This window comes from Pongo abelii, chromosome 19 (genome assembly GCF_028885655.2).
Source record: "Pongo abelii isolate AG06213 chromosome 19, NHGRI_mPonAbe1-v2.0_pri, whole genome shotgun sequence".
Classification (NCBI taxonomy): domain Eukaryota; kingdom Metazoa; phylum Chordata; class Mammalia; order Primates; family Hominidae; genus Pongo; species Pongo abelii.
Window position 1 is genome coordinate 97,547,516 of NC_072004.2, and position 25,291 is coordinate 97,572,806.

At 50.1% G+C, this 25,291-nt stretch overlaps 1 protein-coding gene across 6 annotated transcripts in view; it reads right to left on the reverse strand.

The window, feature by feature from the left end:
* CCDC57 (coiled-coil domain containing 57) overlaps positions 1-25,291 on the reverse strand; it is a 115,186-nt gene that overhangs the window by 16,927 nt on the left and 72,968 nt on the right. For 4 of the 6 annotated variants that reach the window (XM_063718347.1, XM_054537423.2, XM_024234549.3 and 1 more), the window contains 3 exons: positions 18,432-18,553; positions 12,924-13,028; positions 12,138-12,354 (listed from right to left, as the gene is read on the reverse strand). The exons of 1 other annotated variant lie outside the window; for it this stretch is intronic. In XM_063718347.1, the coding sequence (XP_063574417.1) occupies positions 12,138-12,354; positions 12,924-13,028; positions 18,432-18,553 (444 nt within the window). Of the gene's footprint in view, positions 1-12,137; positions 12,355-12,923; positions 13,029-13,151; positions 13,278-18,431; positions 18,554-25,291 lie in introns of those variants that run through there. One more of the 6 variants, XR_008515719.2, reaches the window with a different exon arrangement.

Here is a 25,291-nt window from a genome sequence, read left to right on the forward strand (position 1 = left end):
TACTCAGGAGGATGAGGCAGGAGAATCACTTGAACCTGGGAGGTGGAGGCTGCAGTGAGCTGAGATCGCACCACTGCACTCCAGCCAGGGCAACAGAGGGAGACTGTCTCAAAAATACAAAAAATTTATGCAACCTTTTCTTTTTTTTTTTTTGAGATGGAGTCTCACTCTGTCGCCCAGGCTGGAGTGCAGTGGCGAGATCTTGACTCACTGTAACCTCCACCCTCCGAGTTCAAGCGATTCTCCTGCCTCAGCCTCTGGAGTAGGTGGGTTTACAGGTGCCTGCCACCGTGCCCAGCTAATTTTTTTTATTTTTAGTAGAGATGGAGTTTCACCATCTTGGCCAGGCTGGTCTTGAACTCCTGACCTCATGATCCACCCGCCTCAGCCTCCCAAAGTTCTGGGATTACAGGCGTGGGCCACCGCGCCTGGCCACAACCTTTTTTTTTTTTTTTTTTTTAAAGGAAACATCTCAAAATTTGTGGAGAAACAAATATAAATTTCAAAAGAACAAATTTTTTAAAGAAAAAAAAAAGCCAGCATTAACATGGGACCCCCTTTAAAGCTGTGACCATTTTTGCTCCTAAACCATCCTCTGCAGCTGGAGAGTGGGGTGGGGAGTGAGGGTGGGAGGGAGGGGGGCCTCCACCCAGAAGAAAACAAAATCACTCACCTCCACCCACCCACAGGCTGCATGGCAGGGACCGCCTCCAACTCCCACCCCCAGGGAGCAGCCCAGGGGCAGCCCACTGAGCCCTGGCCCCAATCTCGATGAGGCCCCACGTGGCGGCCCTACCCACTTCTCCTATGCAGTCTTCCCCACCCCTACAGCACAGCCAAATTCCTCAGAAGCTCCGGCCCATCATCTCCTCTGACCCCAGGACATGCTTGGCCCTCCCCCTGCTCTAATCAGACGAGTCCCTTCCAGAACTCCAGGGTGCAGAGCGAGGGCTGGGCCTTGGGACCCTCAGCTATGGGCTCTGTGGCCATGTAGTGTTGGGCCTCAGTTTCTGCATTTGATGATGGGATGGTAGTAGCTGTACAGCCTCAGCCTAAAGACCTGAGCACAGGTGAAATACCAGGTATGGTGTCTGGCACTTAGTAGGCACTCAACAAATACTCAAGGAAAACACACAGAACCATTCCGATTACATGTATCTGTAAACCAGGCTTGCAGCCCTCCCTCTGGTCTCCAGTCTAGGTTCCCCCACAGCAGGGCCCTCTCCGGAAAGCTCCTGTCTCGCTTCGAGTCCCTGACTTTCAGAAGTCACAACAAACACCCATTTTTCTGTTGCCAGCTTTCCTAGTCCCCTTTGAAAGGGACAAAAATGGCAACAACACATAAACCACATATAAGATGGCCAATTGATAGGAAAAATGACCAACCTCATCATTTAAAAATGGCGAATTGGGCCAGGTGCGATGGTTCACACCTGTAATCCCAGCACTTTGGGAGGCCGAGGTGGATCACTTGAGCCCAGGAGTTCGAGACCAGCCTGGGCTAACATGGGGAAAACCCATCTCTACAAAAAAATTAAAAAATTAGCAAGGCATGGTGGCGCACGCCATAATCCCAACTACTCCAGGGGCTGAGGTGGGAGGATCACTTGAGCCCAGGAGGTGGAGTTTGCAGTGAGCTGAGATTGCACCACTCTACTGGATGACAGAGGGAGATCCTGACTCAAACAACAACCAGGCAAATTAGGCCAGGTGCTCATGCCTGTAATCCAGCACTTTGGGAGGCCAAGGTGGGAGGACTGTTTGAGCCCAGGAGTTCAAGACCAGCCTGGACAACACGGCAAAATCCTGTCTACAAAATGTAAAAAATTAGCCCGGTGTGGTGGTACGTGCCTGTGGTCCCAGCTACTCGGAATGCTAAGGAAGGAGGAATGCTTGAGCCCGGGAGGTTGAGAAGCCTGGGAGGTTGAGGCTTTAGTGAGCCATGGCTGCGGCACTACACTCCAGCCTGGGCGACAGAGTGAGACTCCATCTCAAAATAAATACATAAAATAAAATGGACTAGAAAAAAAAAGGCAAATTAAAACCAATAACGAAGTATCAGTTTTGACTTATCAGATTGGCCAAAAAACAAACAAACAAACAAACAAACACCCAAACCATTTGCTAAATCCACCAATACTGAGTGAGGAAAGGTGCCTCATGCCTGCAACCAGGAGCAGGGGGCCAATGTCCTGGGGGCAATTGGGTAACAGCACTCAGAACTCAAACTGCCCCTACCTTTGACCCAACTATTTCCCTTCTGATCTAACAGCAGCCTGATCTAACAGCAGCCTCTGTGAGCACGCAGGGCACACGCACAGGAGGTTCACTGTCTTAAGAGCTAAAAACGACAGGCCGTCCAAGTGTCCACAAACATCAGACACCAAAACAAAGGGAGGTGAGCCGAACCGGCGGCTCACAAAACTACCAGAAAGATCTGTCAGCTCTGTGTGCACTGACATAGAAAAACACTGCAGACATAGATAAAAAAGCAAGCTGCCCACACAACATGCAATTGAAAAGAAAACAGGATATACACATATATTTAAAAAACCACTTCTGTTCTGAGGGTGGCTGGGGAGTCTGGAGGGGTGCAGGGGGACTGGGCAGTTGTGGCCTGGTGGGTAGGGACTGGGAGGGAGTAAGAGAAGAGGGAGAAGGAACATAGTCCACTGAAACCCGATGTGGTGTTATTCATTAGTGCAGGACTGAAACCCGATGTGGCGTTATTCATTAGTGCAGGACTGAAACCTGATGTGGTGTTATTCATTAGTGCAGGATGCCCCACGCATCCGGAGATGGGGTTTGGAGCATCCTTTGCCCCAGCGAGGTGCTCTGGAACTTGCGGTGCTTAGCTGCCCACACATGTGGGACAGACTCTTGGGTGGCTGGTCCCTGTACCGGGTCCTGAAAGGACATTTGGGCACTTGATACACACGCATAAGGTGCACTCTAAGGAGGTGGAGGCAGACCTGCTGCAGGGGGTCAGCTTCAGAAGCAGGTACTTCTTTGGGGTGAGGTCAGACATCTTCCTGGGTGCTTCTCTGGAACTGCCTTAGGGAGAGCTTCCGTCCTCACTGGGTGCCACTCAGTCTGCCGTGCTCTTTATGTACGCTGACTTTTGTTGTGCTGCTGAAGAATATCTTTCCAGTTTGATGATTTTTCGGGTAAAAACACTACCTTAGAAATCTGTGATTTCTTCACCCGTATCTAAGGTTAACCCTCTTCCGGCCATTTGTAAATACTCCATTCTACTTCTGCGTATTTTAGTGGTTTGCCTTGGAGTCCCTCCCTCGGCCTGGAATGGCTGGTAGTGTGTGGTCCCCGTGAGAGGAAGCGGAGATCAGAGGGAGCTGTGTTCCCACCCTGCCAATTGTTGAATAGTTCTTTCTTTCCTTGGCTCCTGGAGAACAACTACATTCTTATCTACCAGGCTCCACTGAGCGGCCGGAGGTGGGGGTGGGGGCGGGGGTGGTGAGAAATTATGTCTGTATTTTGATTAGAATGACACTACAGATTACTTTACTTTGGAGAAAACTGCTGCGTTTGTATATTTAATGCTTCCATCCAGGAAGTGTCATTTTTTCAAGCCTCACATTTTTTTGGATAATGCTTGGTGGTTTCTCTAGCATTATCTGAGGCTAACATTTTCTGAGACTCCTGGGTTTTGTAGACTTGGGGCCTCCCATGCTCCCATCCCTCCCAGTTATCTCCCTGTACGTGAAGTGGACAGGAATCAAGGATCATGCCCCTGCACCTGTGGGTGCCCCCCCACCCCTGTGCACCTAACGGGTACCCCACCTGCAGACCATGCCCCTGCCCTCAGAGACATTCTGAAGCAGACGGATGGAATCAAGTTTAGGAAGAAAAATGGCATGGCCTGGGGCTGGTGCAGGAAGGAAGGAAGCTGGATGGGGGACAGGTCTCTTGTGTAGCCTTTGGAGGAGGCAGGTGCTGGGCAAACAAGGAGGGTGCCTGCAGGTGCTGCAGGGTCTGCAGGTGGGGTACCCACAGGTACACAGGGGTTGGGGGGCACCCACAGGTGCAGGCAGGCTGGAGTGCAGGTGGCTGGGGGAAGAAGGGAGGGAGATGAGGTTGGACGTGCTGGGCCCCACTAGTCTGTGTGGGAGACCTATCTGAGGCTGTCATAAAAACGCAGGAGGCTAGGCTTGGAGGTGGGTCCTCCAAAGAGAGGAGGAGGCTAGGCCACCTCCAAACGCAGGAGGCTAGGCTTGGAGGTGGGTCCTCCAAAGAGCTGCATCCAGGGTGTATGGGGGAGCCCCAACTCCAGGCAGCTGTTCCAGCCTCAGAGGTTGGCTGTGCCCTGGGACGGGGTGACTGCTGGGTCTGGATAGGTTGGCAAAGGAGGGCTGAGGACATGAGCAGGAGGGTGGCTCGGGGCCTATCCCAGGTCCAAGAGGAGTATGGCTGTTCAACACAGCTGTGTGACGTTGTGACTAAACACCATGTCCTACAATAGTTGTTCATGTCATTAATTTAGATGCCACTAAATTGTTAACTATTTCAGTATCATTTCATTATTATTATTATTTTTTTTTTTGCAGAGATGTTGCTCAGGCTGGTCTTGAACTCCTGGGCTCAAGTGATCCGCCCAGCTCAGCCTCCCAAAGTGCTGGGTTTACAGGCTGAGTCACTGTGCCTGGGAACACTATTACTTTAAACTCTAATCATGACTGTGTAGTGTGCATACTCTGTTACCTACAATGCATGAAACATGTTTAAAAAAGAGGAGAAAACTCCCTCTCCGTTTCTAGAATGGAGCTTTCAGACTGCTTGTCTGGTGAGCGACTCCTGAGCTGCGCTCTGTCCTAGTGTCAGTGCACTGGAGGGCGCAGTGTCGTATCTTAACCAGAAACCTGGTGCCCTTAAGTGGTACCCCTTACTTCACCAATGCAGTTTCCAAGGTTTTAAGGAAAGTATTCTTACGTGAAGTAAAAATATCACACAGATAATTCAGTTAAGCATGCTCAAATATTCAAAACACAAGGAAAACATCAAGACACTTCGCAGATCATTAAACAACTCAACTGCATTACCCACTTTAGTCTTTTCCTAAATCCTTCACAGGGTGAATCAAAAGCCCCATGGACTTATGCTGAAATGTATCTTTCTTGCTTGCTTTTTTTTTTGGGATGGAGTCTCTGTCCCCCAGGCTGGAGTGCAGTGGTGCAATGCCGCCTCACTGCAAGCTCCGCCTCTCGGGTTCACAGCATTCTCCTGCCTCAGCCTCCCGAGTAGCTGGGACTACAGGCGTCTGCAACCACGCCTGGCTAATTTTTTGTATTTTTAGTAGGGACAGGGTTTCACCGTGTTAGCCAGGATGGTCTCGATCTACTGACCTCGTGATCTACCCACCTCGGCCTCCCAAAGTGCTGGGATTACAGGCGTGAGCCACTGCGCCCGGCCTCTTGCTTGCTTTTTAATTGCAACACCGCTGCTAAGAAATGCCAGCCGTTGCCAGGCATGGCGGCTCCCGCCTGTAATCCCAGCTACTCAGGAGGCTGGGACAGGAGGATTGCTTGAGGACAGGAGTTCTAGCCCAGTCTGTGCAACATAGTGAGACCGTGTTTCTAAAATAAATAATAAAGAAAAAATAAATAGCAGCCACCCTGTCTCAGCCTAGGGAGGCAGGGGCACGGCAGGGCCTGCGTCTGGCCACCTCCTCCACCTGCTGAGGCCCCCAGTGCTTCCCCAGCTTTCCTGCCTCTTGGCAGCTCAGGCAGCAGGCTCTCAGGGACATGGACTCACTCACAGGGCTCAGGGTCTAAGACTCTGTTAAGACAGGCTCCTGCAGCCGGGTCATAGGGAGGCAACATGAGCCCCACAGCCAGGAGATGGACAGCAGGTCTGCTGAGGGCTCTGGGCAGCTTCTCCCTCCCTGATTAAAAGAAAAAGAATCAGGAGAGAGAGGCCCTTCACCTTTTGGCCTTCTCAGGGGATGGTGAGAGTCTCTGCAGCCATTGCGGAGCTATTAGGAGAAAAGAGAATCCCAGGGGGGCCACCTGAGGCCCGTTTACCTGGGACCGAGGGCTCTGATGAGCTCCTGTGCCTCAGTCAGCGCATCCTGCCACAGGGCCGTGCATGCCGCCTGCTGAGACCATTTTGGGCACTTGGGATACGGACCCCTCAGTTCTCTCCTTATTTTAGCAAAGCGTGTCATTTTCCAGTTACCACGAGGAGATAAAGGCTGGGAAGCTCTGGTTCACGTCACTTTCATATCCTGTCCTGTGACTTGTAGCGAAAAGCATCTTAACTGATCCACACCAGCCCCGCCTTCCCTCCCAGGCCACCCACACTCTCAGCCTCGGTGGACGTGTGCCGCTGTGTCAGGAACGCTCCTTCCTGTAGCACGGCCTTGGCCCCAGGTGACTCCTGTGGTCACCAGCTCCCTGGTCTCACGGAGAGCTTGGTGGCCCTCTTCACTTTCTGCTGGATCTGCTTCCTGAGGCGCCAACCCACCATTTTACAACCTGCTTTCTCAAGCCTCCTACACTGCTCCTTCTTCCTTCAGAGCCTGTGGCCGGCCTCGGGCTCTCAGCCTGGATGCTGAGCATGTAAGAGGAAATGAAAGGAATCTGCCAGAACCATTTCCCACCACCAGGACAGCTGCTGGGGCCACAGACAGCCTCCCTGGGGCCTGTGCACTCCCGCACGGTGGAGGCTGCCCCGGCCGCTGCTGCAGACCCTTTTCAAGGGTGTCTGTCCAGCAAGCAGCTCAGAAGTCGGAGCAAGCATCTCCCTCAGGCCCAGGGCAGGTGCTTGTGGCGCTCTAGGACTTGGAGGGCAGGTGCTTGTGGTTGCTCTAGGACTCGGTCCCCAGGCCTGGGTTCCTCAGTTGAGATGCACACCCACTGCACCTGCAGCCACTGCCTGCCCAGCTGCCTGCTATGTGGACAGAGCCCTTGGTCTCTGACCCAGGAGCCTCCTGTCTCCCGCTAGGCTTGCTTGTCAGCTTGCAGGCTGGGCAAGTGCACAGCACTGGCTGCCATCAACCTTCTGGCTTCGGTGCCCACCTCTGCCTCTGTCCTATTAAAGGCCAGCCCTGCACACGGGCACTGAGCCCCTTCCCCTGCCTCCTCCAGGACTTCTCTCCCGAGTCATCCCATTTCCCACTGCCTACTGGCAGGCTTTACATGACAGCTTGTGAGCCTCCCCTCTTGACTCCACATCTTCATAAATATGGCCTCTTTTCACTGCTGATTTTCAGAGCGAAGTTTCTTGGATATGTTGTCCATCCCATCTCCCATCCTCTCCCCAAGCCAGGAAGGACTGAACGACAATTCTGCTACTCCTGCAAGACCACACTTAGACCAGCAGTGACCTTCACCTTGCAAAAAGCAGGGGCTGCCTCTCTGTCCTGACCTAACTGGACCTACCCGTAGTGTTCCACTGCACAGTTAAACCACTCCTTCCCGCCTTATAATTTTTTTTTTTTTTTTTTTTTTTTTTTGTAGAGACAGGGTCTTGCTCCCTCACCCAGGCTGGAATGCAGTGTGTAATCACAGCTCACTGCAGCCTCGAACTCCTGGGCTCAAGTGATCCTCCTACCTCTGTCTCCCAAAGTGCTGGGATTACAGGCATGAGCGACTCTGCCTGGCCCTTTTTTTTTTTTTTTTTTTTTCTGAGATGATGTCTCACTACATTGTCCAGGCTGGTGTGGAACCTCTGAGTTCAAGCGATCCTCCCACTTTAGCATCCCCAAATGCTGCAATTACAGGAGTGAGCCACTGTGCCCGGCCTATAGCAATTTTCATGTCAGACAAAATAGGTTTTTTGGTGAAATACAACATGAGGGGTTATGAAGGATGTTACATACTAGTAAAGGGAGGAAAAGATCAAGAAGGCAAAAAACCTAAACATATATGCACCTAACAGTGGACCTCAAAACACATAAAGCAACAATTGACAAAAACAGATAAATTGATAATTGTAGTTTAAGAACTAATATTTCCCTCTCAGAAGAGTTAACGTCATAGTAATTTAATTCTCTGACCAGAATGTAAAAATATTAGAAATCAGTAACAGACAAAAAAATAAAATTCCACAAATCTAGAAACTTAAGGAAAAATTCCATTTAAGTTAAAGCAAAATGAGTTGAGTTATAAGTCCCACAAGGGAAAGACAAGGGAAACATGAGGATGTCGAGATTTATGAGACATGGTTAAAGCAAAGCAGCGCTTGGAGGAATATGCATTTCTTTGGCTGCATTGATCAGAAAACAAGACAGATTTCAGACTTGAAGAAAGCATCACGAAGCTAGCACTCCTCCACTATCCTTGTAAATCATCCAAAAGCAAAAAAAAAAAAAAAAAAAGATAATGAAAAGCAAAAATGCAAACTTCATTTTCATTAAAACTAAGAGCTAGAAATGGTGGTGGTGGTGGGGGCTACCAAAGGCCGCAGGAACTCGGCAAGGGCTGTGTCAAAGACATACAGATGCCTCGTTACAGACTGCAGAAAGAGCAGAGGGCATTTCTCAAAGGCAAGGGCACGCCCTGAGGGTAGGACCTAATTCCTTGTTTCAGGAGTAGGAACATGGGCTGGCAGCAAGTGCTTCCCTGACCTTGTTCCATTCCTGGAAGAGAGGAGGGAGAGTGAACCAGGAACAGAACAGGCCCTATCTGCAAAGTGCAGTATCTGTGGGGAAAGGGAAAAGAGAAGCTATATCAGCTGTTAAAAGCCTGATAGGTGAAGACCTGTACTTAAAGCTAAAATCAACAACAAAAACTCTGCTAGACTGGAATATGGCTCTGGCTTCATTTTCCATACAAACTTTTTCAAATAGCTAGTCAAGTAAAAATTTACCTGTTTTAAAGATGAGGCCAGGTACAATGGCTCATGCCTGTAATCCCAGCACTTTGAGAACGTAAGGTGGGAAGATCGCTTGAGCCCAGGAGTTTGAGACCAGCCTGGGCAACACAGCGACACCTTGTCTCTACAAAAAACTAAAACAATCTTAGCTGAGTGTGGTGGCGTGTCCCTGTGATCCCAGCTACTTGGGAGGCTGAGGTGGGAGAATCACTTGAGCCCAAGAGGTCAAGGCTGCAGTGAGCTGAGATTGCAGCGCTGCACTCCAGCCTGGGTGACAGAATGAGACACTGTCTCTAAAAAGAAAAAAAAAAAAAAAAAAAAAATGAGGGGGGGAGGCAAGAAACGAAAGTGCTCCAAGAGAAAAGGAGAAAGGAAACAAGCAAACGAATGAACACGAACGTCTCCAGAAGAACTTTCCATTGAGTTGATGAAAATTTGGACAAAATGTTTTGTGGTGAATTAAAAACGCAAGGAGGCGGCGCCCCTGAGAATCCTGAGCACAGAGGGGAGCCATCAGAGTGGGACGCGCCACATTCGTGATGCCAGCACTGGAGCACACGGGGAACGGAAGCCAGCCACACAACCCCATTCCTTCCTAAGGCAGAAGGGAAGCTGCGTCAATCCTAAGGACACTTACAATAGTGTTTGTGGGGAGGGGCTGGGGGAACCAGACTCAGACAAGCCAACTCTAAAAATTATATACAAAAATAGGCCGGGCATGGTGACTCATGCCTGCAATCTCAGCACTTTGGGCGGCTGAAGCGGGAGGATTGCTTGAGCCCAGGAATTTGAGATCAGCCTGGGCAACATAGGGAGACACCATCTCTACTAAATTTTTTTTTTTTTTTTTTTTTTTTTTGAGGCAGAGTCTCATTCCGTCACCCAGACTGGAATGCAGTGGTGCAATCTCAGCTCCCTGCAACCTCCACCTCCCGGGTTCAAGTGATTCTCATGCCTCAGCCTCCCAAGTAGCTGGGATTACAGGCATGCGCCACCAGGCCCAGTGAATTGTTGTATTTTTAGTAGAGATGGGGTTTCGCCATGTTGGCCAGGCTGGTCTTAAACTCCTGACCTCAACTGATCCACCTGCCTCAGCCTCCCAAAGTGCTGAGATTATAGGCACGAGCCACCACCTCCAGTCCTCTACTAAATTTAAAAAGAAAGAAAAAAGAAAAAACAAATACATGCAAATAACTAAGAAAATCCTGAGAGAGAAGGGTAAAGAGGAGATCCTACATCAGCCAGACATGTAAAAGGACCAGGAAGTGGCACTGATTCTGACCCGATGGAACTGCCTGTGAACAGACTGAGAGCGGCTGAACAAACCGTCCGGTTATAGCTCCAAACGCACATGGAACATTTAGTATCATAACAAAGGTGGGAGTCCGAATACATGGGAAGCATGTGCGATGGAAAACTGGGAGCCATTGCCACTTTGGGGGTTAGTAAGAAGTGGTTCTGGCCGGGCGTGGTGGCTCACCCCTGTAATCCCAGCACTCTGGGAGGCCGAGGTGGGCGGATCAACTGAGGTCAGGAGTTCGAGACCAGCCAGGCCAGCATCGTGAAACCCCGTCTCTACTAAAAATACAAAATTAGCCTGGAGTGGTGGCGGGTGCCTGTAGCTCCAGCTACCGGGGAGGCTGAGGCAGGAGAATCACTTGAACCCGGGAGGCAGAGCTTGCAGTGAACCGAGATCGCGCACTGCACTCCAGCCCGAGCAACAAGAGCAAAACTCCGACTCAAAGGAAAAAAAAAACCAGACAAGATAAAAAACAAGGACATTAAATTACATAGAAATAAAAAATATGAACATAAAAAAACACCATAAGAAACATTTAAAAACATGAAGAACTGGGAGAAAACATTTAAATTGTTGTCAGCGAAAAGGCCTAATTTCTATCACATATAATGAGCTGCTACAAATCAGTAAGAAAGACAACAATCTAATATACAAATGGGCAGAGAACTGAAGAACACGGAAAGGAAGTGGCTCCTAAACACACACGAAGATGCACGACCTCCCAGCAGAGGCGCTGATGCCAATCCCGCTGTCACCGGCAAAAGTTGCGTGTGGCTATATGACTCTCAGACACTGCTGCCGGGAGCAGCCTCTGGGTGGGCGGTGGAGGCTGAGGTGATGCTGTCCACCACACGTGGCACGCGGGCAGCCTTGACTACGCAAGCCCCTGGGGCGCTTACACGTGTGTTTTCACACACACCGCAGCCTGTGAGGTTACTATTCTAACAGTATCTGTGATGGTGAAGGACTGGAAATAGCCTAAAATGCTCATGAAGGAGAGAATGATTAAATGAATGAGGCACATCCTCATGACGGAAGACAGGGAAGCTGTAAGGTAAGAAGGGGACGCCCTCCATGCAGGCACACAGGACAGACGCACGCTCCCACCCCAACCACATCACACGTCCCGCAACTCCAGCTGCCTCAAAGCAGCATCTGTCTCCCTCCATCCTTCTCGCTACATCATAGACCCATGCAGTCCCCACAAGGTGCACCCTTCAAACAGACTTTCCTGAAAACTTCCTGAGACCACTAGCAGGAGCTGGCACTATGACCTGCTGAGTTTACCAGGCCTATGACTTAGGTGCAGAGAAGAGTCTCAGGGTGGCAACGTCCGTGCCACAAAGCAGGACGAGGTTGAGGATGCGGCTGACACTTGTCTGGCCCATGAGGCTGAGCATCACTGGGGTCGGCCTGGCTCTTCCCCGGGAGCATCAATGGGGTGGCCTGGCTCTTCCCCAGGAGCAGGGCCGTCTAAAGTGCGCCAATGCCTGCGCGTCTCACCTGGGCTCCATTCTAAGTCAGCGTGTGCCCGGGTGTACAGTGCTCCATTCTAAGTCAGCGTGTGCCCGGGTGTACGGTGCTGCATTCTAAGTCAGCGTGCGCCCGGGTGTACGGTGCTGCATTGTAAGTCATCGTGTGTCCGGGTGTACGGTGTTCCATTCTAAGTCAGCGTGCGCCCGGGTGTACGGTGTTCCATTCTAAGTCAGCGTGCGCCCGGGTGCACGGTGCTCCATTCTAAGTCAGCGTGCGCCCGGGTGTACAGTGCTGCGCTAGGAAATGGCATGGTTTCTGCCCTTCAGGGCTTTGCACCATAACCCGGGAAACACTCAGGTGCCAAATGAGAGGTAAGGAGACTCCATCCATTACTCAACCAAAATGCAGGGATATCAGGGTGCAGGAGGCACTCAGGGTGCTGACTCTCCACATGCCCCTCGGAGAGGGTGGCCTCCGCCAGCTGCCAGCTGTCAGCTGTGGGCAGCTCCTGGGGAGGGCAGTCTCCTACCTGGAGTTGAGTCACCCTGGGAGGTGAGACCAGAAGGGCTGGATCCCAGGTCTAGCAACCTCCACGTGTCCTGGAGGGCACCACTGGCAAAGGAGGAGGAGCTGTGGGATTGGCGACCATGCTCCTCAGGGCGCTCGGGAGCCTGGGGTGGCTGTGGGGACCTGTCTTCTTTCTGCCGAGGTGATTTACAGGTCACCGTGTGGATGCTGTGTTGTCTCTAGAAAAGACATCATCGTCTTGAACCCAGAGGAAGCCACAAGACCCCCCACAACCACTCCCCTCGGAGCAGTAAGGAGACAGTGGGCCTGGCTTAAAGGCCCAGGCAGATGCTCCCAGGATCACCCAGGAGAGGCAGCTGCAGACAGGGATGCATCCGCGGAGCGAGTCTCAGCGCTGGGAACGCTGAGTGTGGGCAGGGCCTGAATCTCAGTGCTCGTCTCAACACTTAAATGACAAAACATGTCTAGGGCAGAGGCTGTCCCGTTTTGATGGGGAATGAGCTGAAATGCAGGGCAGATAGCCTGAGGGGCACAGAAAGGAAGGGCCAGCGTGGGCCCCATGTGCTTTAGGGGTCCCGGGGCCCTCCCAACACCCTTACCACCCTTGTGGGACCACCCGGCCAACGCTCTGCAGCTCACCCTGCCATTGCAAGCAGTCCCTGGTGATGGCACAAAGGCAGGCATGCAGAGCGAAGGCCCCTCCGAGAGGCCCAGAGCACGCAGGCCCTGGCTTCCCTGCTGGCCACACCCCACAGAGCCGCACTTGCTCAGGTGCCACCACTCTCACCTTCGGGCCTTGCAGGGCGTCAAGTCTGCTGCCCACCTGTGCTGAGCGGGGCCGGTGCTTTCCCAAGTGTCTGGAAGGACACCCATCCTCAGCACTCTTGGCGTCCTGCCATGGGGATTTAAATGAGAGGACTCTGGTATTCACGTGTCACTAATGGTGCATGTCAGTGAGTTTTCCCACAAGATTGGGAAGAAATGCCTTCCCACATTTCTGATATTAAAGACTCACATCATTTGGTGACAGCCCGGACTGAAGGGACCTGTTTCCCAGTCAGGAGGAATGGAGCAGGCTTCCCCAATCATTCATTCCCAGGAGCCTCCTCTGTAAGGCCAGGGCAGCCTGTGCATGGCCTGCCTGGGGTGAGAGCCCCCCCCGCCCAAGATGGGCATGAGTGGCTCCCAGTGACACCACCTGGCCGATCCCGCTTCTTCTTTTTTTTTTTTTTTGAGACAGAGTCTCGCTCTGTCGCCCAGGCTGGAGTACAGTGGCGCAATCTCGGCTCATTGCAACCTCCGCCTCCTGGGTTCAAGTGATTCTCCTGCCTCAGCCTCCCAAGTAGCTGGGATGACAGGCACCCACCACCACGCCCGGCTAGTTTTTATATTTTTAGTAGAGACAGGGTTTCACCATATTAGCCAGGCTGGTCTTGAACACCTGACCTCAGGTGACCCGCCCACCTTGGCCTCCCAAAATGCTGGGATCACAGGTGTGAGCCACCATGCCTGACCTGATCCTGCTTCTTGAACCCATCACTGGTGCCTCTGCCCGCCCCATGCCTGACGTCTCCCTCCTTCTGGAGGGAAGACTGTGGAAAGGAAGCCAAAAGGGGGCACTAGGGAGCAAACCCTAAGAACATGGAAAGGAAACGTGGAGGAAAACAGAAAGGGAAATTCAAAGCAGTGGGACCTGTACAGAGCCATGGACAATAGATGGCCTGCAAGGAGGCTGTGGAACCAGTCCAGACCTGCCGCTTCCCAGGCACACCATGAGCGTGCCCACAACTGTGGATGCAGAGTGTACTCGGCCCACATTTACCAACGTTTGCCTGTTCACCCGAGGAATGCACATGCATGAGGTCTGACGTAAGGTCCCTGGTGCCACTGATCACGGGCACAGCCTGATGCTCGCTGCCCCCCGGGCTTCGTCCCCACTGCCTTCTGATCAGACCCTTTGCCTGTTTTTCACAGGGTGATTTATCTTTTTCTTATTGATCTGTAGGAGCTCTTTTAGGTATTTGTATCTTATTTCTTTTCATATGACACCATTTACTATTAAAAATAAAGAGGAACTCCTTGGGAGGCTGAGGCAGGAGGATCACTGGAGCCCAGAGTTTTAGGTTCCAGTGAGCCTGGATCACACCACTGCACTCCAGCCTGGGCAACAGAGCGAGACTCTGTCTCAAAAAATAAATAAATAAAAAATTAGGCTGGGCGCAGTAGCTCACACCTGTAATCCTAGCACTTTCAGGGGCTGAGGTGAAAGAATCCCTTGACTCCAGGAGTTCAAGATCAGCCTGGGTAACATATTGAGACCCCCTATCTGTACAAAAAAATTTTAAAAATTAGACAGGTGTGATGGCGCACACCTGTGGACCCAGCTACTAGGGAGGCTGAGGTGGGAGGATAATGTGAGCCTGGGAGGTCCAGGCTGCAGTGAGCTGTGATGTCATCATGGCACTCCAGCCTGGGGAGCAGAGACCCTGTCTCAAAACATTTTTTTTTGAGACAGAGTCTCGCTCTGTCGCCCAGGCTGGAGTGCAGTGGCATGATCTCAGCTCGCTGCAACCTCCGCCTCCTGGGTTCAAGCGATTCTCCTGCCTCAGCCTTCCGAGTAGCTGGGATTACAGGTGCCCGCCCCCATGCCCAAGTAAGTTTTGTATTTTTTAGTAGAGATGGAGTTTTGCCAGATTGGCCAGGCTGGTCTCGAACTCCTGACCTCAAGTAATCTGCTTGCCTTGGCCCCAAAAACTGCTGGGATTACAGGCGTGAGCCACCACACCTGGACAAAACATTTTTCTTTTTTTTTTTTTTGAGATGGAGTCTTGCTCTATCACCCAGGCTGGAGTGCAGTGGTACAATCTCGGCTCACTGCAACCTCCACCTCCTGGGTTCAAGCGATTCTCCTGCCTCAGTCTCCCGAGTAGCTGGGATTACAGGTGCCTGCCACCGCAACTGGCTAATTTTTGTATTTTTAGTAGAGATGGGATTTCGCCATGTTAGCCAGGCTGGTCTCGAACTCCTGACCTCAGGTGATCTGCCCGCCTCAGCATCCCAAAGTGCTGGGATCACTGGTGTGAGCCACCACGCCCAGCCCCTTTTTTTGGGGGGGGTGGGGGTGGGGGACGGAGTCTCACTCTGTCACCCAGGCTGGAGCGCAATGGCACTATCTCAGCTGACTGCAACCTCTGCCTCCCGGGTTCAAGTGATTCTCCTGGCTTAGCCTCCCGAGTAGCTGGGATTACAGGCACCTGCCACCATGCCCGGCTAATTTTTTATATTTTTGGTAGAGACGAGGTTTTGCCGTGTTACCCAGGCTGGTCTCGAACTCCTGACCTCAGGTGATCCACCCGTCTCAGCCTCCCAAAGTGCTGGGATTACAGGCATGAGCCACTGGGCCCAAACATTGGCCACATTTTTTTTAAAAGAAAAATAAATTTAGGCCAGGTGTGTTTGCTCATGCCTGTAATCCCAGCACTTTCGGAGGCTGAGACAGGTGGATCACTTGAGGTCAGGAGTTCGAGACCAGCCTGGGCAACATGGCAAAACGTTGTCTCTACCAAAAATACAAAAATTAACTGTGTGTGGTGGTGTGTGCCTGTAATCCCAGCTGCTCAGAAGGCTGAAGCAGGAGAATTGCTTGAACCTGGGAGGCAGAGGTTGCAGTGAGTCAAGACCACACCACTGCACTCCAGCCTGGGCAACACAGTGAGACTCCATCTCATAATGAATAAAATAAATACATGCCGGACCTGGTGGCTCACGCCTGTAATCCCAGCATTTGGGAGGCAGAGGTGGGCAAATTGCTTCAGTCCAGGAGTTTGAGACCAGCCTGAGTGACATGGTGAAACCCTGTCTCTATTAAAAAACAAACAAACAAACAAAAATTAGCCAGGCGTGGTGGTGCATGCCTGTAGTCCCAGCTACTTGGGAGGCTGAGGTGGAAAGATCACTTGAGCCTGGGAGACAGAGGTTGCAATAAGCTGAGACTGTGCCACTGCACTCTAGCCTGGGCGACAGAGCAAGACCCTGTCTCAAATATAAATAAATAAATTTTAAAAAGAAATAAAAAAGGAAACACAAAGGGTCTTGGCTCCATAGAGTTTTCTTTTCTCAGTTTTAAGAGTTATTTCTTATGCCTGTAATCCCAGCACTTTGGGAGGCTGAGGCAGGAGGATCACTTGAGTTCAGGAATTCAAGGCCAGCCTGGGCAACATGGCGAAACCCTATCTCTACAAAAAATACAAAAATTAAGGCCAGGCATGGTGGCGGGCGCCTGTAATCCTAGCTACTTGGGAGGCTGAGGCAGGAGAATGGCGTGAACCCGGGAGGCAGAGGTTGCAGTGAGCCCAAATTACGCCACTGCACTCCAGCCTTGGGTGACAGAGCCAGACTCTGTCTCAAAAAAAAAAAAAAAGAATAAATAAGAAAGGATAGCCAAGAGAATTTTGTAAAGGAACAGAAACAAGGTCAAGCTTGCTCTAAGCGATATTGAAATATGTCACAAAGCCACAGTATTTAAAGCAGTATAGTACCATTTCAGGAACAGACAACTCACTGGAACTGTGTAGAAAACCCCAAAATCAATGCAGAAGCTGAATTTCTCAAGGCTGCAACATCAGACAGATCCACAGTCTACAAAACACTGCCTAATTTTTCAAAAAGACACAGAAAGGCGGAGGGAGTGTTCTGGGCTAAAGGATGAAAACACAAGAGCCAGATGCAGCGGGAATTCTGGACTGGCTCTGAGGTTACAGAAAATTAGCATGGAACACACATAAATCACCCACAGAAGAAGAACTATAAATGGCCAATAAATAGATTAAAAGCATTTAATGCCACTAAGGATATAAGACATTTCTTTCTTTCTTTGTTTTTTGGTAGAGACGGGGTCTCACTGTGTTGCTCTGGCTGGTCTTGAACTCCTGGGCTCAAGCAGTTCTCTCACCTCAACCTCCTGAGTCTGGGGTTATAAGGTGTGCACCACCACACATGGGTAATTTATTTTTATTTTTATCTTTCTGTAGAGACAGTCTTGCTTTTTTTTTTTTTTTTTTTCCCGAGACGGAGTCTTGCTCTGTCGCCCAGGCTGGAGTGCAGTGGTGCCATCTCGGCTCACTGCCGCCTCTGCCTCCTGGGTTCAAGCGATTCTCCTGCCTCAGCCTCCCCAGTAGCTGGGATTACAGGCGAGTGCCACCATGCCCGGCTAATTTTTGTATTTTTAGTAGAGACGGGGTTTCACCATGTTGGTCAGGCTGGTCTCAAACTCTTGACCTCATGATCCACCCGCCTCGGCCTCCCAAAGTGCTGGGATTATAGGCGTGAGCCACCGCACCCGGCCATCTTGCTATCTTTTTAAAGATACAAGTTGTGGCTGGGTGCACTGACTCATGCCCATAATCCCAGTACTTTGAGAGGCCGTGGTGGGCAGATTGCTTGAGTCCAGGAGTTCAAGACCAGCCTGGGCAACATGGCAAAACTCCATTTATACAAAAAATACAAAAATTAGCCATTAGGGATGGTGGTGCACACCTGTGGTCCCAGCTACTTGGGAGGCTGAGGTGGGAGGATCACTTGAGCCTAGGAAGTCGAGGCTGCAGTGAGCTGTGATTGCACCACTGCACTCCAGCCTGGGTGACAGAGCCAGGCCCTGTCTCAAAGAAAAAAAAAAAAAAAGAAGTTTTTGGGTTTTTTTTCACTTATCGTACTGGTAAAGATTAAAAAAATAGTACCCAGATATGTAAAGCTACAGTAAAACATATACATGATACAATTTGTAATTAAAAAATAAAAAAAACAGGGGCTGGGCGCGGTGGTTCATGCCTGTAATCCTAGCACTTTGGAAGGCAGAGGTGGGTGGATCACCTGAGGTCAGGAGTTTGAAACCAGCCTGGCCAACATGGTAAAACCCCATCTCTACTAAAAATACAAAAATTAGTCAGGCGTGTTGGCGCACGCCTGTAATCCCAGCAACTCAGAAGGCTGAGCCAGGAGAATTGCTTGAACCCGGGAGGGGGAGGTTGCAGTGAGCCGAGACTGCACCACTGCACTCCAGCCTGGGCAACAGAGCAAGACTCTGTCTCAAAAAACAAACAAATAAAAACCAAAACCAAACCAAAACAAAACAAAAACCCAGCAGAAAACACATTGAAATGTTACTGATAACTATATCTGGATCCTGAAAATTGGAGGCTTTTTATATTGTTTATTGTAATCTGAAGTTTCTGTAATGAAAACAACACAATTAGGGAAATATTTTTAAAAATGCATGTCTTAGGTGAAGGGGTGTTACCTGAGCTGTAAAATGGGGCTGCACCTGTCCCAAAGGTGGGCTGCGATCCAAAGGCCTCCTGGGCTCCTCGCCTGGCTTCCGGGCCTCGGGGGCAGGAGGGAGGGTGTGGTGCAACAGCCACCCTGGGAATGGGATGGGGACAGAGTTTGTTCTCTGTGCATCACTTCTGGATTCCTCTTGTGCTGAGTGCAGACACTCAGAAAGAACAGCATGTTCCTTTTCGAAACCAAAGTAACTTCCATTACATCGAGAACTTGGGGAGGGGCGGACAACGGTGAACTGTGACACACAGCATTTCAGTAGAGCTCTTGCACACACAATGCCACGCCCCCGCCACACACAGCCCTTGCTGTCCTCACAGCGGGGGCAGCAAGCACCTTTGCTAACAGAAGCACAGAGATGCCATTTCTGTGGCAGGCACAAATAAGAAGCAAAAACTTGCCAGGTGTGGAGGCTCACGTCTGTAATCCCGGCACTTTGGGAGGCTGAGGCAGGTTGCTCACTTGAGGCCAGGAGTTCGAGATCAGCCTGGCCAACATGGTGAAACCCCATCTCTACTAAAAATACAAAAATTAGCTGGGCGTGGTCGTAGGTACCTGTAATCCCAGCTACTCGGGAGGCTGAGGCAGAAGAATTGCTTGAACCCGGGAGTCAGAGGTTGCAGCGAGCCGAGATCGTGCCACTGCACTCCATCCTGGGTGACTCCATCTCTTTTTCTTTTTTTTTTTCTTTGAGATGGAGTCTCGCTCTGTCACCCAGGCTGGAGTGCAGTGGCACGATCTCGGCTCACTGCAAGCTCCACCTCCCGGGTTCACGCCATTCTCCCCGAGTAGCTGGGACTACAGGTGCCCGCCACCACGCCTGGCTAATTTTTTGTATTTTTAGTAGAGACGGGGTTTCACTGTGGTCTCGATCTCCTGACCTAGTGATCTGCCTGCCTCAGCCTCCCAAAGTGCTGGGATTACAAGCGTGAGCCACTGCGCCCGGCCGACTCCATCTCAAAAAGCAAACAAACAAACAAAAAGAAGCAAAAGCTTAAGTATAACAATTTGAAAATGATGGTTCTACTCAAAGCTTCGGCATGCTAGCTTACTTAGAAATGACCCCACGTCAAACAAGATCCTTTCATCAATTCCATTCATGTTACGTTAGGTAAAGATCTGCTCCTTCTCTAAGCAGACACATCAGAAGACATAATTACTGAAATAACATTTCCCAGGATTACAAATCAGTTTCGTTAAACTCACTGAGGATTCCAACAAGGTTTTTGGAGGGTGTTTATAACTGTTGACATTTCACATATTGGAAATTGAAAGACTTTTTTTTTTGAGACGGAGTTTCGCTCTTGTCCCCTAGGCTGGAGTGCAGTGGCACAATCTCGACGCCCCCACAACCTCCGCCTCCGGGGTTCAAGCGATTCTCCTGCCTCAGCCTCCCAAGTAGCTGGGATTACAGGCATGCGCCACCACGCCTGGCTAATTTTGTATTTAGTAGAGACAGGGTTTCTCCATGTTGGTCAGGCTGGTCTCGAATTCCCGACCTCAGGTGATCTGCCTGCCTTGGCCTCCCAGAGTGCTGGGATTACGGGTGTGAGCCATGTGCCTGGTCAAAACAGAAAATTTTTAAAGCTTTTTTATCAATTAACTTGAAGTTAGCCATGATGAACATATTGCTTATGATCAACATTTGAGGAGCATCGCAGGATTAGCTCTGCCCTGTGGACATCCCGAGATGGGCCCTCAAGTAAAGCATCAGTTTCTTCCAGGCAATAAAAGAACCCAAAGATAACGCTTGGAAATGAACATGTTTCCCTTGGTTTATAAACACCTGAATTTAAAAGCCATAAAGGCAGGAGATGCACGTGGGGGCAAAAAGCTCCTGAAGACACTCAACACCATTGGTCACCAGGAGAATGTAAAATCAAGCCCACTGTGGGATCCCCCCTCACACCCGCTAGGCTGGCGGGGATCAACAGGATAGAAAACAGCCGGGTGCGGTGGCTCACACCTGTAACCCCAGCACACTGGGAGGCCAGGTGGGGGGATCCTTGACGCCAGGCGTTGGATACTGGCCTGGGCAACACAACGAGATCCCACCTCTATTTTTAAAAGAAATTTTTTTAAATAAAAAAAATAAAGTTTTTAAAGATATGCAATAAAAGTATTCTTAATTTAAAAAAAACCGGACAGAAAATAGCAAGTGCTGGCGCAGATGTGGAGAAATCAGAACCTTCGTGCACAGCTGGTGGGTACGGGAGGCAGTCTGGTGGCTCCTTACCAGGTTAGAGACAGAATCACCACATGACCCAGCAAGGCCACTTCTAGGGAGGCATCCAAGAGAGCTGAATGTTCACAGCAACATTATTCACAATAGCCCAAAGGCGGAAACCATCCAAATGTCCATCAAACTGATGGACAAATGCCTACAGTGGCCTGTCCCCTACCAAGGAGCTCTTCCCATGGAAAGGAATGAAGTGCGGACGCCCCAGCACGAGGGACCCTGAAACATGAGACAGAGGGAAAGAAGCCAGGCACAAAGGGACACATCCTGTAGGATCCTGCTGAAGTGAAATGTCCAGAACAGGCAAAGGCGTGGAGGCAGAAAGTGGGTGCTGGGCGGGGGACAGGAAACGACTGCGAATGGGTGTGGGGTTTCCTCTGAGGTGAAAGGAATTCTGGAACAAATGATGATGCTCGCACAACATTCTTAATGTGCTTAATGCACTGAACTGTATACTTTGTATACTTTATGAGCTTTCAATGGTACATTTTATATGTATATTACCAAAGTTAAAAAAAAAAAAAGAAAGCTAGTTTGTTTTTTTGAGACAGGGTCTTGCTCTGTCACCCAGGCTGGAGTACAGTGGTGCAATCACGGCTCACTGCAGCCTCCACCTCCTGGGCTCAAGCGATCCTCCCACCTCAGCCTCCCAAGTAGCTGGGACCACACCCGGCTAAGTTTTTTGTTTTTCAGTAGAGACAGGGTGTCACTATTCTGCCCAGGTTAGTCTCAAACTCCCTTGGCCTCAAGTGATCCTCCTCCCTTGGCCTCCCAAAGAGCTGGGATTACAGGCACGCGCCACTGCACCCAGCTGAAAGCTAGGTCTTGTTTTTTTGTTTTCCCAATCCTTACTTGGTTGAAAGAAAGCTAGTTTTTAAAAAAGCTATGAAATGTGTTAAAATCTTAGCAAAGTTAGCCCAATTTTGATGGGCTTGTTTCCTTGGTGTACTATTTTTTTTTTTTTTTTTTTTTGAGACAGAGTCTTGCTCTGTCATCCAGGCTGGAGTGCAGTGGTGTGATCTTGGCTCACTGCAACCTCCACTTCCCAGGTTCAAGCAATTCTCCCGCCTCAGCCTCTTCAGTAGCTGGGATTACAGGCACCTGCCACCATGCCCGGCTAATTTTTGTATTTTTAGTAGTCAAGGGGTTTCACCGTGTTGGCCAGGCTGGTCTTGAACTCCTGCAAGCCTCAAATGATCCACCCGCCTTGGCCTCCTGAAGTGCTGGGATTACAGGTGTGAGCCACTGTGCCCAGCCCCAGGAGACCTTTTATATTTAAAATGATCTATGAGATGTCTCAGAAGTTCCCTGGAAAATCACAAAAATTTTTTCTTATAAAAAGAGAGGTATTTGAAATAATTAAGTACAAGGTGGGATGTGGTGGCATGCACCTGTGGTCCCAGCTACTTGGGAGGCTGAGGCAGGAGGATCTTTTTTTTTTTTTTTGAGATGGAGTCTCGCTCTGTCACCCAGGCTGGAGTGCAGTGGCACGATCTCGGCTCACTGCAAGCTCCGCCTCCCGGGTTCACACCATTCTCCTGCCTCAGCCTCCCGAGTAGCTGGGACTACAGGCGCCTGCCACCACGCCCGGCTAATTTTTTGTATTTTTAGTAGAGACAGGGTTTCACCGTGTTGGCCAGGATGGTCTTGATCTCCTGACCTCGTGATCCACCTGCCTCGGCCTCCCAAAGTGCTGGGAGCTACAGGCGTGAGCTACCGCGCCCGGCCGAGACAGGAGGATCTCTTGAGCCAAGGAGGTCAAGGCTGCAGTGAGCTGTGATCACACCACTGCCCTCCAGCCTGCATGACAGAGGTCTCTATCCAAAAAAAAAAAAAAGTAAAAAGAAAAAAGATGTTAAGGAAATGATTAGGTTTCTTTGATGTGTTAGGATTGATGAGTGCCATGGGAAGACCTGCCGAGTTGGAAGAGATGCGTGGCCTGCCCCAGGCTGTGTGTGTCGGGTAACTCGTTCGTCTGAGGCACTGAGGAATTGTGCGCTGTGCTGCACGGAGACGTCTCAGCTGCCCACGGCGCTTCTCTTCATTAGAGTCCCGAAGCCATTTGCTAGATGCTGTCAGCCGGCAGCAGTCCAGAGCTAGCAGGCATAAACCCCGTCACTGCCGTTACGTTAACTTAGGTGTCACCTTACTTTAACGTGAGCTGTGCATCTCTGTTGCCCGGAGTTTGTAGCAGGGCGACCGTCACTCACTCTGGGGCTGTGTTACTAGGCAGACGGCCACTGCCTGACCCACACTTTTTGCCTCTCCACTGGATATTCTTGGTATAGTCATGGAATAGTCAGCTTCACAATTATCTGTAAATAATTTCCTCTGTAAAAATCATGCTCATCCAGTTTTAGAAATCAGATGTTCTGTTTCTGGCATCTTTGAAAACAGCGTCAACATCTTGGATTAACTTCGTCTAGAACTCTTTTTTGGACTCTGTTTCCAGATGTCTATAGGACAAGCAAATGTTACTTCTCAGTTGCATTATTCTTGCTATGAACAGACCTTTCACTTTGAAAAGTGGCAGCGGTAAATTCACCATGGCCATGTGCAGTCTTTTGTCATCCACAGTTTTTTTATTTTTATTTTTTGAGACGAAGTCTCAAAGAAGACTCCTGACCCAGGCTGGAGTGCAGTGGTGCGATCTCGGCTCACTGCAACCTCCACGGCTCGCTGCAACCTCCACCTCCTGGGTTCAAGCAATTCTCGTGCCTCAGCCTCCCGAGTAGCTGGGATTACAGGTGCCCGCCACCACACCCAGCTAATTTTTTTATTTTTAGTAGAGACCGTACTTTGCCATGTTGACCAGGCTGGGCTGGAACTCCTGACCCCAGGTGATCCACCTGCCTCATCCTCCCAAAGTGCTGGGATTACAGGCATGAGCCACTGCGCCCAGCCCCATCCACGGTTTTTGTGTTACTCTGATGCTCCCCAGAAAGCTCAGAAAGCTTAGAGTGCTTCATCTTGAACAGGGACTGTCTCAGTGCCTGGGAAAAGGACTGGACAGGCACTATGGGCACAGGCTTCTGATGGCGGCATTTAGATGACATTGAGACCATCCCAGGACTGAGTCTCTAGTAGAGAAGCAGACGGATTGTTGAGACCAAGAACCAAGATGGAGTGGAACAAGAACGGACTTCACAGGAGGGGATGAACTGATGGTGGAGGATGACAGCTTTTGTTAAGAATATGGCTGATGTCTTTTTAACCTTCTACTTTCTGGATATATAGAGAACTCTTCCTCTTTCCTCTGAAGCTATGTACAGTCCACACAAATTTTGTAGTCTCTGCTTTTGTGAATCAAAACAGAACATTTGTAAGTGATATCTTGTTTTTTTTTTTTGTTTTTTTTTGTTTGTTTTGAGACAGAGTCTTGCTCTGTTGCCCAGGCTGGAGTACAGCAGTGCAATCTCGGCTCACTGCAAGCTCCGCCTCCCCAGTTCACGCCATTCTCCTGCATCAGCCTCCCGAGTAGCTGGGACTACAGACGCCCGCCACCATGCCCAGCTAATTTTTTTGTATTTTTAGTAGAGACGGGGTTTCACCATGTTAGCCATGATGGTCTCAATCTCCTGACCTTGTGATCTGCCTGCCTCGGCCTCCCAAGGTGCTGGGATTACAGGCGTGAGCCGCCGCGCCCGGTCAATTTTTGTATTTTTAGTAGAGATGGAGTTTCACCATGCTGGTCAGGCTGGTCTCAAACTCCTGACCTCAGGTGATCCATCGGCCTCAGCCTCCCAAAGTGTCAGGATTACAGGTGTGAGCCACCATGCCCGGCCAGTGATACATTATTCTCCCAGCCTGAGTCCTCTAGAATTCAGAAACTTGTTGAGTACTCTTACTTTCAAAGTAATATAGTTATTTGCATAGTTTCAATGAGAATCTTTGTTTTTTACCAGGACTGGAATTGGAAATACTTCTTGTGTAACCAATGCCCTGCATGGAAGGCCAAATCTCAGAAGACGCCTATTTAGTCAGTCACCACCCGCCACTTGTAAGGAACCACAGCGATGTTACAGAGCCCACATCCACGAAGCCCTCCAAGGAGAACCCGGCACAGCGCCTGGCTTGCAGGATGGTAGGTGCATCTGGAGGCCATTGCCTGGCAGGCCCAGGAACGTGGGCTAGTTTGGAAACCTTAAGAAAGGAATTTGCTCAAATTTATAGGGCAGGTGAAATCTGGCGGGTTCTTGCCTTGGTTTTCTAGCCTCAGGACAGCAAGCAAGAGGCTTTTATTTATTTTATTTTGAATTATTATTTATTATTATTTATTTATTTATTCTTTTTTTTGAGATGGAGTCTCGATCTGTCACCCAGGCTGGAGTACAGTGGTGTGATCTCTGCTCACTGCAACCTCCGCCTCCCAGGTTCAAGCTATTCTCCTGCCTCAGCCTCTTGAGTAGCTCGGATGACAGGCACGTGCTGCCACGCCCGGCTTTTTTATATATATATATATATATATATATATATATATATATGTAATATATATATGTATGTATGTATGTTTTTTTTTTTTTTGTGAGACAGAGTCTTGCTCTTGTTACCAGGCTGGAGTGCAATGGCATGATCTCGGC